This window comes from Ascochyta rabiei, chromosome 1, assembly GCF_004011695.2.
Source record: "Ascochyta rabiei chromosome 1, complete sequence".
NCBI lineage: Eukaryota > Fungi > Ascomycota > Dothideomycetes > Pleosporales > Didymellaceae > Ascochyta > Ascochyta rabiei.
In genome coordinates this window covers 500848-512781 of record NC_082405.1, presented here as the reverse complement: position 1 = coordinate 512781, position 11934 = coordinate 500848, and the positions used below count along the sequence as shown (strand labels likewise).

Here is an 11934-nt window from a genome sequence, read left to right as displayed (position 1 = left end):
ATCTGAGCTGGAACCTAGATGGCGTACTTGCGAGTCCACTCTCGGGCTGTCGATTCGTACCTGGATCGGTCGGTCTTGTAGACGTGTGCAATCTCGGGGACGAGCGGGTCATCGGGGTTGGGGTCTGTCAGCATCGAGCAGATACTCAGCAGCACTGCGACAACGTTAGTTGCGTACGTTTGGTGAAGGCTCAGTGGCGTGTGCATACCCTTGCTGATGGTGAGCGCCGGGCTCCACTGGTCTCGCAGAATATCCAAGCAGATGCTTCCGTTCGAGTTGATGTTGGGGTGGTAGATGCGGGTGGTGAAGTTGACCTTCGGGGGCTTGAAGGGGTAGTCGGTAGGGAAGTGGATGGCGAGGAAGAATACACCGCCGGAGTATGGTGAGTCGCTCTGTTCGCAGCGTTAGTGCCGTATGTACGTCTTGTGGTTTGGCAAAAGCGCGGATCGTCTGGCGAGTGCCGGTCGATGCGCGGAGGCTGCTTGGTACGTACAGGGCCCATGATGGTTGCTTGCCAGTGGAACTGTTGGCCTCGTTAGCATGGCTGTGGGTTGGGGCCCACGACCGCGGCAGCATCGGCGAAACCGCTTCAGCCGCGGGGGTAGCCTTTGCACAAAGAGTGACGCACCAGATCGTCGCCTATGGGACCAGCACTGCAGGAAGAGGGAGGGTCACTGTGGACGGAGAGTCAGCCAGATGTTCGCGGAGCGCAGCGCAAGGTGGTGGCGCCGTCGCCATGGTTGAGCACCCCGCATCCGCAGACTGTCATGCGAGCAAGCGGCGAGGCCCGCAGGCGCAGAGCAGAGGGCAGTGTCCACGTACCGACCGAGGTCCGTGAGCTCCTTGTTGATACGCTTGAGAGCCATGGTGACTGGTGTTGTGTGGTGGTGTGGTGGTGTGGGCTGTGGGCTGTGGGCTGTGGCGTGCGGTGGAGCGGTGTTGCGCAGAGAGTGTGTGGTTGGGCTGTGGAAGAAGTGATGAAGCCTGTCGACGTTAGTGGGGTGGCCCCCGAAGAAAGCAAGTGCGGCGTCTCAGCGCGGAAAGACCGCCCAGAGCCGCCGCCGCCGCCGCCCACTCCAACGTACCTGCAAGAGGAGCCGATGCGAATCAGAGAAAGGAAGAGGGAGAGAGTGAAGGGAGACGGCCTGTGGTGAGAGGGGACTCTGTACAGTGAAGTGGAGGAGGCGCAGTTTGCTCTTATATGTATCGAATGCGCCGCACAGGCGAGGCCAGCCAGTCGCTGTCCGGGATAGTATTCACGCCTGAGTGGCGACTAATAGAATCCTACAGAACGGCCTTCAGCCTGGCTTTCACGTTCCTCCTGCTGTTGCCGTAGCCTGACCAATATGTTGGTCACTCTCGTGATGGCACGGCGTTTCGCCTCTTAGCGAGATGCATCATGTGGAGACGTCAGGGGAGGGCAGCCGCATGGAAGCAATCAGTTGTGAGACCTTGCAGCAACAACATTATGTTCGGCCACTGCCAACGCTGTCCACGCTATGCAGAGCATGTCGAAAAGGACACAGGGTTGACTATTGAATGGTGGATGTATTGGCTATCAGCTTTGTGTGCTTGATTCCCTGTCCACTTCCAGCAGCAGCCCCTCCCCCCCCCTCTCTTTCTAGTATCCAGCAGCTCATTCCCCTCCATGCTAGCTTTCTCGCAACACATTTTACAATCAGCAGAACGCTTGGATGCCTGTGATTGCGCGACCGAGGATCAAGGCTGCGATTGTCAAGTCAAGCTCAGAACAAACACATTAGGGTACTCACAGTGGATATCGCTCTGGCCCTCATATGTCTGAGTAACAAACAAATTTGCCACGTGCCTGCCAATGCCGTACTCATCAGACACTGCGTTTCCGCCAAATACTTCCTGGAGCCTGTTTTAAAGTCAGCCAGTACTGTCACAGATACAGTACAACACTCACGTTCGGGCGTTGATCAATGCACGGTCACAGTTCTGCCTCTTGATCATGGAAATCATCTCAGGTGCAGCCTTGCCCTCGTCCTTCAGTCTACCCACCTGGTAGGCAGCCAAGATACCGTACGCAGCGTCTGTGGTTGCATCTGCCAGCTTCTTCTGCACAAGCTGGTATTTGGCAATCGGATTGCCCTTGAACTGCTTCCTGTCCAGAGCATACTCCCGGGTCCTTGCAATAGCATCTTCCAATGCACCCATTGTTCCCCAAGCAATACCATATCTGGCAGAGTTCAGACAGCTAAAAGGCCCTCTCAACCCTTCCACGTCTGGGAACATGTTCTCCTTGGGAACAGGAACCTCGTCCATCTGGATCATACCGGTGATGGAGGCTCTCAACCCGTTTTTGTTCTTGATGGCTGGTGTCTCGAGAGTACCTGGTGGGCAATCCTTGCGCTCAATGGCAAAACCACGGATCTTCCCTGTCTCCTGCAGCTTTGCCCATACAACGAAGACATCGGCGATGGGCGAGTTTGTGATCCACGTCTTTGATCCAGAGAGGGAGTAGTAACCTTCCTTGAAAGGATGTGGCTTGGCGACTGACTCCATGGACCCTGGGTCGGATCCGTGGTTTGGCTCAGTCAGACCGAAGCAGCCAAGAAGTTTACCTTTCGCCATCTGCGGCAGAAGTCGCTCCTTTAGTTCCTCTGATCCAAATTCCTCGATACCACCCATGGCAAGTGAGCTCTGCACCGAGTAGCCCGAGCGGTATCCTGAGTCTACTCTTTCTACTGCTCTTGTGATCAAACCAGCGGCTACACTGCTTACACCAGCACACTCGTAGCCTTGAATCGATGCACCTAGCAGCCCCAATCCGCCCATCTCTTCAATGATTTTCCTGTCAAAGTCTTCATTGCGATATGCATCTATGCGTTACGTCAGCAATTGCATGCCGTGAGACTCGTCTGACTTACCAAGCACTCGCGGGAGCATACGCTCCTGGCAGTATGACTCTGCTGTTTCCGAGATGGCTTGCTCCTCTTCTGTAAGCAAGCTGTTGGCATTCAATGGGTCCTTCCAATCGAACGACACAGGTGTAGTCATGTGCCGCCTTCCGATAGTCGCAGAGCGTACGCTCCCACTCAACGGCCTTGAGACATGCCTGCAAAGGGGTCGAAGCATGATGATAAGATAGGTAGATCACAATATTGGACTTTGAGTAGTGAGAGCGATGGCTCGATTGATGCGCTCGAATATAAATGTAGACATGAATGGCCCTCGGATTGAAAGGAACCGCGGCTCGCCGGAGCAAACGTCGGAGCAAACGCCGCAGCAGAGGTGGCGACGATCTGCTCAACCCCGGATCTGTCCACGCACGGCAATTAGTGGTTGCACACGTCAGATGCTTACTTGTCTTGATTTAGGTTGTCACTGAAGCATGTATTTCGCATACACGAAGACAAACATCGACACAATCGTCTCCAAGCGTCCTCCAACGCCGTTGCAAAGCCTTCATATAGCTTCGTAATCGAGTCACAACAGCATGAAGAATTCAGGACTATGGCCCAGAATTCCATTCCGCCCTGAGGGCTTGTTGAGTGCTCACTGTGAGATGCGGCACGCTTTGGCCAAGAAGGGCAAGAGCCGTGACTGCGCGTAATCCCTGCACGCGTTTCGGACGTGACGTCGTCCGTGCGATCGACCCTTCCTCCGCCAGCCTCCAGCTGCTGCCTGTAACAAATCCTCTCCGCGCATCCGCGCACAACGACGAAACGACACACGAACACTACGCACACAATCGAGCCAGAAGCACAGCCAACATGGGTATCAAGCACCTCTTCCAGCTCATTCAAGAGCATTCGCCTGGTGCAGTCAAGACCGGTGAGATCAAAAACCAGTTCGGTCGCAAAGTCGCTATCGTACGTATCCTCACAATGAATATCCTCAGGCTTTCAGCTAACATACCCAGGATGCGTATGCATGCCTCTACTCTTCTATCACGCGTCCCATCTGACCATGTCCAGGTCTATGAGCATATACAGTTTCCTCATCGCCGTTCGATCTGATGGCCAGCAACTCATGAGCGACACTGGCGAGACGACATCACATCTTATGGGTCTCTTCTATCGCACACTCCGCATGGTGGACAACGGCATCAAGCCCCTCTACGTCTTTGACGGCGCCCCACCGAAGCTCAAGTCTGGCGAGCTCGCAAAGCGGTTCCAGCGCAAGACAGAGGCGCAGGCAGGTATGGAGGAAGCAAAGGAGACAGGCACAGCAGAAGATGTCGAGAAGTTCTCGCGGCGGACAGTCAGAGTGACGAGGGAGCACAACCAAGAATGCCAGCAGCTGCTCAAGCTTATGGGCATCCCGTTCATCATTGCGCCTACCGAGGCAGAGGCACAATGCGCCGTTCTTGCGAGGGGAGGCAAGGTATATGCTGCTGCGTCAGAAGACATGGACACATTGACCTTCGATTCACCCATCTTGCTGAGGCATCTCACGTTCAGCGAGCAACGCAAGGAGCCCATCCTTGAGATCCACCTCGACAAGGTGCTCGAGGGACTAAATATGGAGCGCAAGCAGGTATAATCACACTCCCATGAACTAGCAACACAAAGGCTGACCCCTCCCAGTTCATCGATCTCTGCATTCTCCTCGGCTGCGATTACCTCGACCCCATCAAGGGCATTGGCCCCAGCACTGCCCTCAAGATGATTCGCGACCACAAAGACCTCGAAGGTGTAGTCGAACACATCAAGAACAACACCAAACTCACCATACCCGAGGATTGGCCTTTCGCCGACGCGCGCACGCTCTTCCTCGAGCCAGACGTGCGGCCCGCTGATGCTCCCGAATGTGACTTCAAGTGGGAAGCACCGGACGTTGAAGGTCTTGTCAAGTTCCTGGTCGAGGAGAAGCATTTCAACGAGGACAGGGTGCGTAATGGTGCGGCAAAATTAAGCAAAAACATGAAGACAGCACAGCAGAGCAGACTAGAGGGCTTCTTCAAGCCGGTTGAGAAGACGGCCGAAGAGAAGGCAAGCCTTAAACGCAAGGCGGATGAGAAGCTCGAGGCGAAGAAGAAGAAGCAGAAGGAGGATGCAAAGGCAAAGAAGCAGGCTAAGGCTAAGCCCAGGACTGCTGCATGAGGCTGGTGGATTATTCGGCAAACCTTTCGTAATTTTATAGCCACGTTTCTCTCTCTTATTCAAGGGCGAGGTCAGTGGCTGGCGTTTAAGGGGGTTTATAGTCATTGTCCTTCGCTACAGCACATTGCTGGGAAGTGACGGGGATATCAGGATAGCAGCCCTTTTACGGCCTAAGGAGAAGATACCATGCGCTTGTAAGAACAGCGCCAGAGATACCAATAACAAACACGTAGCCACCCATTTTCTTTACACTAACATCAACACGCCGTACCGCAGTGCTGCAGTGAAAGCTGCATGAGAGCCTAATCTTCTCGGAGTCCGCGATACATGCATGCTAAACTCACACAAGACTGTATAATCGTCCGCAACATCTCACACATTCGACAAAGAATAGAACACTCTGGTGTCAAAAACTAAAGCTCGCAGCTTCCCCCTCTCCACTTCACGAGACAGGTCTGCATCGTATCACGACAAGCGCACGCCCGTGCTTCACAGCACTGTGTCGTACTATGCAGCTGAGATGAAATACAATGGCCGACCCAGACCGAGACCGAGACCACGAAGATGACATATGTATATATATGAATATGTATCATAGCCCCTGCCTGGTCTCGAGTGCGAAACAGTCCACGTCCAATCCCAGAAAAACACAGGGAAGTGTAGATGGCAAGAAGCGAAGACGCTTTTCCTCAGCTTCGCAGGTGCTTGCTGCACGCGAGACAGCTGACCAGGCGACCCAGAGCAGGCGAGGCTTTGGGAGCGAGTACGGGTAGTCTATGGGGGCATGCTTCCAATATAGCTAACAAAGTTTGGGTACTGGGTATATACTTTGGTTGCGAAGAAATAGCCTACTGTAGACCCGTGCTATGGAAACTCAAGACGTGCTTTGGTCATCTGACCGATGGGTATCAAGCTTTGGACGAGTCGGCACCATCACGCCACATGTTCGCTAAAGCGGATGGACACATGGTGAGCGGACTCTCCCGTGGAAGATAAGACGTAAGTTCGGTGCGCCGGTTCGAGTTTTGCGCTGTGGCGCAAGAGGGCAAAGCTCCCCGGATCCAATCAGCTAGAGTTCAGACCGGGCAATCACGCACTCATTCTGAATCATAAATTGCGCAACAGTACCAGAATCGTTGTTGATATCGTTGGTTTCTTTGCAATGACTCGCTGCGATGTTTCGCGTAAACGTTATTGTGATGATGTGATTCTGCATGGATGAGATTGGCTCAGGGATCGTTAGTGCATGCGGAAGGTTTCGAAGCTCCGAGAAGTGTGGTGGGCACCTAGTGGATTGCATATGGCGACGGTGCATGTAGGCTTGGAATAAGGTTTGGAAGGTAAAGTTTCCGACATCTCCAGGCTAATCGTGCATGGAACTCTGTCAAAGCGCATCTGTGCGGGCACTGCCGTATTTGCCTGGCCTGTTCTACAAGCTGAGTATCCGGCCTCATCCGTGCGTTATCCTGGTAGCGTTGCTGCGGTTCATCATGCCTAGAACACTGCCCTGGTTTTGATGCGCAAGCTTGAGTGGCGCAAAACGTGATTCGGGGAGGCGACGGCCGGTCTTGATGGACTCGAGGACCCTGCATATGTCAGTAATTGCTGTAGTAAAAGTGCTTCATGTTGGTCGTAACATCAGCCACAGATAGGCAAGCATATTGCTACAGTAGTTTTAAGACTCACCAGTTCACTGTGACGTACTTGACAGCCTTCCCGCCAGTCCTGGCGATCTCTTTCTGTATTTTGGTGGCAGCTAGACCACCACCTGCGCCCCCATTTGCGTTGGCTGTACCCAGTATAACGTGTGTGACAGTCCTTCGACCTAGTGCAATCGAATGTCGGGCTCCGTGTGCTGCTAGGAGGTGCTTCAGCCTGTGGTCTGAGACTAGCGGAGCTGTTGAGCCGTTCACGTAAAAGCACAAGCCTTCGAATATGGGGGTTTCCTGGGGTTCCAATGTTGCGTCGAGTGTATCTACTATGCAGTAAGCGTATTGCATAAACAAGTGGGAGGCAAGGGCATATTTTGAGGGCCATCCTGATCAGCAAGAACAGGGCTGTGACTTTTTACAAAACGTCCTCTGCGAAACCTACCTTGATCTAAATCCAGCCTGGACTCTGCCAGCAGGATCTTCTTCTCAGAGACAGACTTCTTGCCAGCCTTGCTGGAGCTCCAGATGTCTGCTAAGCTCTGCTGTCCATCTGTCCGGAGACCCTGCGCACCCTTCTCCCAGCAGCCGTTTGCCTTCCTTCCGTCTTTGCCAAAATCTTCGCTACCGGCTCCGACTGCATCTGCAATCCTCTTCCCACCAGCCAAGCCGCCCTTGTATTGCTCGCCCAGCTTCAGACTACGTGAAGCGCGCCAGGACGTCGACCCTGAAAGTCGATTCTCGGCCCTTTGGTGCCCAGTCGAGCTACTGTTCCAAGGAGCAAAGAAGGTGCGTCTTACTGGGGCTGCAGCGGTGGATAATGCTAGCGGGTGGAGCTTGGCTGCGCGTTTCGAGGCGATATTGCTTTGAGCTGAGGAAGGAGGGGCGAGTCGGTCGTCGTCATCGTGCATCTGTTGTAACGGGTTGGCTGCCCTTGAGGTGCTCATGGTCACGGCAGTTGCCGAGTCTGCAGCTGCGTAGGACGCTGCATGGTTGTTAGCCGAGAAGGCATGGTGGCAAGCACAAGCAGTTGCAAAACAATGATGGGTAGAGACGAGACTGGTGAGGTCTGAGGATCTACAGCGCATGGGTTGTTATGCTGTCCGTAGATCACGCAGGCCGTGGCGGGGCATTGCACGTACCTGCAGCTGCGTCCCAAAACAGTTTTGATCGACTAACTCAATGAACGGATGGGCAGTACGGCAACGGAGTCGATCTCGGTGCTGCTGCCTTCATCGTCGCAGGGCTAGGTACCTAACGAAAGAGTGACGTGTTGCTGTGTGCTACGTCTGGCAAGCGTGAAACAAACGAGCATTGTCAACAGGCGGGCTCGCCTTCCCATTCGCGACGCGCACCTGAACGCCAACACCAACACGGAGCGTCGTCACGAGCTGGAGCTGCGCATTGTCAATGCAATATCTTGATTAATGCCCTCTGTGGCTTTAACTACGTTTGTTTGTACATGATGACACATGAAAAGCGCTGGTTGTCGCTCGCTGAAAAAAAGATATAAAAAAAAAAAAAAAAAAAAAAAAAAAAGAAGAAAGGAAGATGTGCGCCGGGAATGCAGCTGTATGCTGGAACGCCGCTCTTCGGCCCGTGAATCAGAACGATCCCGCCGTTGGTATGAACACATGAGAGTACAAATGCAAAAAACTACACCTGTTTTCCGACTTGTGAAAGTCCCCTCTGTTAAAACGCCCGCTAGACAGTAGGAGATGCGGCAGCGACAGTATCGCATGACCCTTGGTGGGTGACCTCGGTGCGGTGCAAGATAAACACAAAAAGAGAAATACCACGTCTTCTGCTACCCACTGGCGCGGTGTAGCATTTGTGGATCGACATCTGCACCGTTGATAAAACGTGATGTTGGTCAGAAACATCCGGTTCTGATGCATTGCGTCGTAAACAAAAGAGAGGTTGTCGTAATTCGTAAAGAGACCATGCGTGTCTCGCAGCATCTTGCAAGTGCGAGTGTTTGTGGTTGGGAGTAGCTGGTGTTTCAGTGCCTGTTCACCGTTGCGTCGTACATGGCTCGGGCTTTCTTCATCTGCTCCGGGTCGAAGGCCTCGCTTGCATCGCTTCCCTTTCGGCTGGTCAGGGACAGCGAGCTGCCGTTCCCGAACTTGAGACTGGCAAACGATCGCGCTTTCTTAAGCTTCTTGCCTTTAGCTTCAGCAGCTTGCGGAACGTAGTCGGTATCCGTTCGAGAGTTGACCTGGACAATTTCTTCAACGCTGGGTCGAGGCTTGACTCGCATGCGCTTGAACTCGCGAGTGATCCTCTCTAGTTTTGAGGCGCTTTTGGGCGCAGATGCGTAAGAAGGCATGGGCTCTTCTTCATGCTGCTCGTGCGATGTGGATCCTACACTTGGCCTGCGCTCAGCGCCAAAGCTGACACCGGAATCTGTCTTCTTGCCTTTCCTCTCTTCTGCGTAGGCTTTGAATGACTCGGGTCCCGTAGTAGCGAGGCAATCGTCAATCATGTTCTTTGTCACCCTCAGATACTTGTCCACTGTCCTTTGGATGGCGGACCAACTTGTCTCATCTCCGGGATCTTTGGCGTGGTTCATAATGGGCTTGAGCACATCAGGCCCGTTCTTTTGGACGAGACGAATGTAGTCGAAGAACGAGTCTCGCTCCTCCTTCAATACTTCACAATTCAAGACAGGCGAAGGTAGCTTAGATGAATCGTGCAAAGGTGGCAACAGAGTGTTGAGCATGCCCATGCAGTTAAGTTTGTTGAATGGCTGGATGGACAGTTCGTTGATCATGATCTGAGCTCCACGTCAGTTATGTGGGCTTTCCATGTGAGGCGTCATTTGCTTACCCATCGACGTACACCAATCCATATCTGAGCATAATAGCTCTCGGCTTTCCTATTCTTTGCTTCGACATTCCTCACCCACAGTGCGATACCAGGGAACGTCTCAGCCATGCTTTCCATGTCATTCTCGTAGGTGTCGGGGTGGATGTGAAGCCTTTCAAAGGCGGCCACCATCTCTTTTCGTCTCCTGTTTTCCAAATCTCGTAAATAATCCAAGGCGGTCAGGGCTTGAGGGAAATCCACAAGATTCAAGTCGGGATGAAAGCACCGGCTGACAAAGTTAACAATGAAGGTAGGCGGTAGCGAGCTAGGCTGCAAGGGCAGCTTGTTGAGGTGGGTCATGAGCTCCGAGGTAAAGCTCATCGTTGCTGACTCGGTGCTGTTCCAGGCAAACTGTGGCGAGGTAGGCGAAGCGCCTCCGTTGCTATTGCTCGGTGTGTGGCCACGGGCAAGGTCCTTGGGTAGAGGCTGTGCGCGAGGCACACAGTTGAGTGTGTACATGGTTCGCAGAGGGATTTCATAGCTACCAGGATACTGCAGCACATGCTCGAGAATGTAAGAAATGGACGTGGCGTTCGTGTCGTCAGACCCACTGCGGGAGTGTGTCGAAGACATTGTGGTGGTGGTGGTGGTGACGGTGATTAAGTGGAATGCGCAGGTTGAGGCTCTATTTCAGAATCTGCGCCGTTTAATTTGGCGAGATGCGGAAACAACGCCGCAAAGCTTGGGGCAGCTGCGCCGTAGGGAAAGGGATGTTCAGCCTTGATGAAGGGGCGCGAAACCTGGGAGATGGAGCTTCGGAGAAAGACAAGTCGGACCGCGGGCTTGGTGCTAACGAACGGGCGTGGGGCCAGTGGGGTGGGTGGAAAGGCGTGGTGTGCTGGAAGAGGAGAGAGGAGAGAGGAGAGAGGAGAGAAGAGAGGGAAGGCGCAAGCCGAGAGTGAGGAACGGGACGAGGTAAAGAGAAGGAAGGAGTGAGGTAGCAGGAAGAGTGCTGCAGCTCAGCGGCCGTCACAAGCAAGTCGAGTGTTCAGGGTCTGGGGTGGTGCGCGGATGTTGGCGTATCCAGATGGTCGATCCTGGTTCGCCGTTTTGAGTCCGGGGCTGGCAGACGCAGGTAGGTAGGCGAGGTGCACGAACGAGGGTCCGAGAGGGTCCGAGAGGGTCAGAGGTAGTGGGAGCAACGTGCTGTGCTGCTACCCACGGTAGACAGAAGAGAAGGGCGGGCTGGACAGCAGCTAGAACGTGGTGTGACGAGAGACGTGGGCGAGCAAGAGCAAGAGCCTCCGTAGGCGTCGAGAGCTTCGAAGGGTTTTCTTACGCAGATGCACTGCGCGTGAACCCCTGCAGCGCTTCTTCTGGACCTGCTGGACCTGTCGGTAGCCGCTAAAGTCGGCCGTCACGGACACGCATGTGGCGCTGGCACCAAGTGCAGGGTTCAGGTCGCGGAAGCTGGGAAGGCTAACCTCGACTCGACTGCCTGCTGCCTTTTGGGCTGCTGGTCTTGGGCAACCCTGCTGGCCGCTGCAGCACAGTCACGTCACGCTTGTCACGTCTGTCACTGCAGTCGCCGGCCTGTGGGCGGCGTGCTTCTTCTCGCAGTGCTGCAGTGCTGCACTTGCTGCTGCACCGCGGCGGCCGGGCCAGGTGAGGCTGCAGTCAGCGCGCGTTCCTGCACCACCCAGCTCCTCGCGAGCTTGCCCTGCATTGGCTGAGACGTCCACTCGTCCTGTCAAAACAGCTGGTGCAAGCTCCACAGCTGGACCCGGCCGGTTCCACAACCGGGCCTCTCTCTCCCACACCATGCAGAAAGGGTGCGAAGGGGGCAAGGGGTTCTGTCGTTCCGAACGCCGCTGCGTCGACTCGTGGAGCTGCTCAACCGTCCAAACCCCTTTCGTCACCACGCCTGATTGCGAGGCCCACAGAAATACCGTGAGCAGGGCACTCGGAGCTGTTGCACCATCATCCCCTGGCTTCGGCTGGACGTGCAGCATGCCAAAAGTCGCTGCAGCTGGCCACTAGGAACGCGCAACCTCTCCCGCGCAGCCAATCAAATAATTCTACGATGCCATTGTTGCTCTGAAACCAACCAGGCCGCCCTTGCACGTTCCTTGCATCACACCAGACAGCGACGAGGGCCGTGCAGAAACTCTCTGCCCTGCCACTACCTGCGAAGCTTCAAATCCTGTCTCTCACACAGCGAGGCACGCTACACATGGCTAGCCACGAACCTTGCTGCTCGTTCTGCCAGCCGTTGCAAACCCTTCGAGGCGTACGGCATCTGTAGCGACAGGGAGCGTCGCCGTGCTCGTCCGGGCTCGAGCATCGCCATGACCGAGGGGTCCCTAGCACGCCGTTGGACAGACAGCCTTGCAGCGAGCCAGACG

The 11934-nt window shown here is 54.6% G+C and overlaps 5 protein-coding genes across 5 annotated transcripts, besides 7 other annotated features; 1 reads left to right on the top strand and 4 right to left on the bottom strand.

The window, feature by feature from the left end:
- Positions 1 to 14: 14 nt before the first annotated feature.
- On the bottom strand, positions 15 to 866 carry EKO05_0000134 (Glutaryl-CoA dehydrogenase (ETF); the record flags this gene model as incomplete). Its single annotated transcript, XM_038936491.1, has 5 exons — positions 15 to 154; positions 209 to 392; positions 494 to 523; positions 629 to 674; positions 823 to 866. The coding sequence occupies 5 exons, from the start codon at positions 864 to 866 to the stop codon at positions 15 to 17; spliced, it is 444 nt and encodes a 147-aa protein (XP_038802669.1).
- Positions 867 to 876: 10 nt separating this feature from the next.
- Positions 877 to 969: a tandem repeat.
- Positions 970 to 1054: 85 nt separating this feature from the next.
- Positions 1055 to 1072: a tandem repeat.
- Positions 1073 to 1678: 606 nt separating this feature from the next.
- On the bottom strand, positions 1679 to 3024 carry EKO05_0000133 (Glutaryl-CoA dehydrogenase (ETF); the record flags this gene model as incomplete). The annotated part of the gene is made up of 4 exons (XM_038936900.1): positions 1679 to 1725; positions 1773 to 1882; positions 1931 to 2846; positions 2895 to 3024. 4 exons carry the CDS (start codon positions 3022 to 3024, stop codon positions 1679 to 1681), a joined length of 1203 nt encoding a protein of 400 aa, XP_038802668.1.
- Positions 3025 to 3740: 716 nt separating this feature from the next.
- On the top strand, positions 3741 to 5072 carry EKO05_0000132 (Elongation of fatty acids protein 2; the record flags this gene model as incomplete). Its single annotated transcript, XM_038936863.1, has 4 exons — positions 3741 to 3839; positions 3890 to 3894; positions 3945 to 4506; positions 4557 to 5072. 4 exons carry the CDS (start codon positions 3741 to 3743, stop codon positions 5070 to 5072), a joined length of 1182 nt encoding a protein of 393 aa, XP_038802667.1.
- Positions 5002 to 5042: a tandem repeat.
- A 560-nt stretch (positions 5073 to 5632) lies between the features above and the next one.
- Positions 5633 to 5665: a tandem repeat.
- Positions 5666 to 6522: 857 nt separating this feature from the next.
- On the bottom strand, positions 6523 to 7668 carry EKO05_0000131 (uncharacterized protein; the record flags this gene model as incomplete). The annotated part of the gene is made up of 3 exons (XM_038936962.1): positions 6523 to 6658; positions 6759 to 7047; positions 7167 to 7668. The coding sequence occupies 3 exons, from the start codon at positions 7666 to 7668 to the stop codon at positions 6523 to 6525; spliced, it is 927 nt and encodes a 308-aa protein (XP_038802666.1).
- A 564-nt stretch (positions 7669 to 8232) lies between these two features.
- Positions 8233 to 8260: a tandem repeat.
- Positions 8261 to 8723: 463 nt separating this feature from the next.
- EKO05_0000130 (uncharacterized protein) lies at positions 8724 to 10162 on the bottom strand (the record flags this gene model as incomplete). Its single annotated transcript, XM_038936733.1, has 2 exons — positions 8724 to 9497; positions 9551 to 10162. The coding sequence occupies 2 exons, from the start codon at positions 10160 to 10162 to the stop codon at positions 8724 to 8726; spliced, it is 1386 nt and encodes a 461-aa protein (XP_038802665.1).
- A 1-nt stretch (position 10163) lies between these two features.
- Positions 10164 to 10187: a tandem repeat.
- A 245-nt stretch (positions 10188 to 10432) lies between these two features.
- Positions 10433 to 10469: a tandem repeat.
- Positions 10470 to 11934: the final 1465 nt, after the last annotated feature.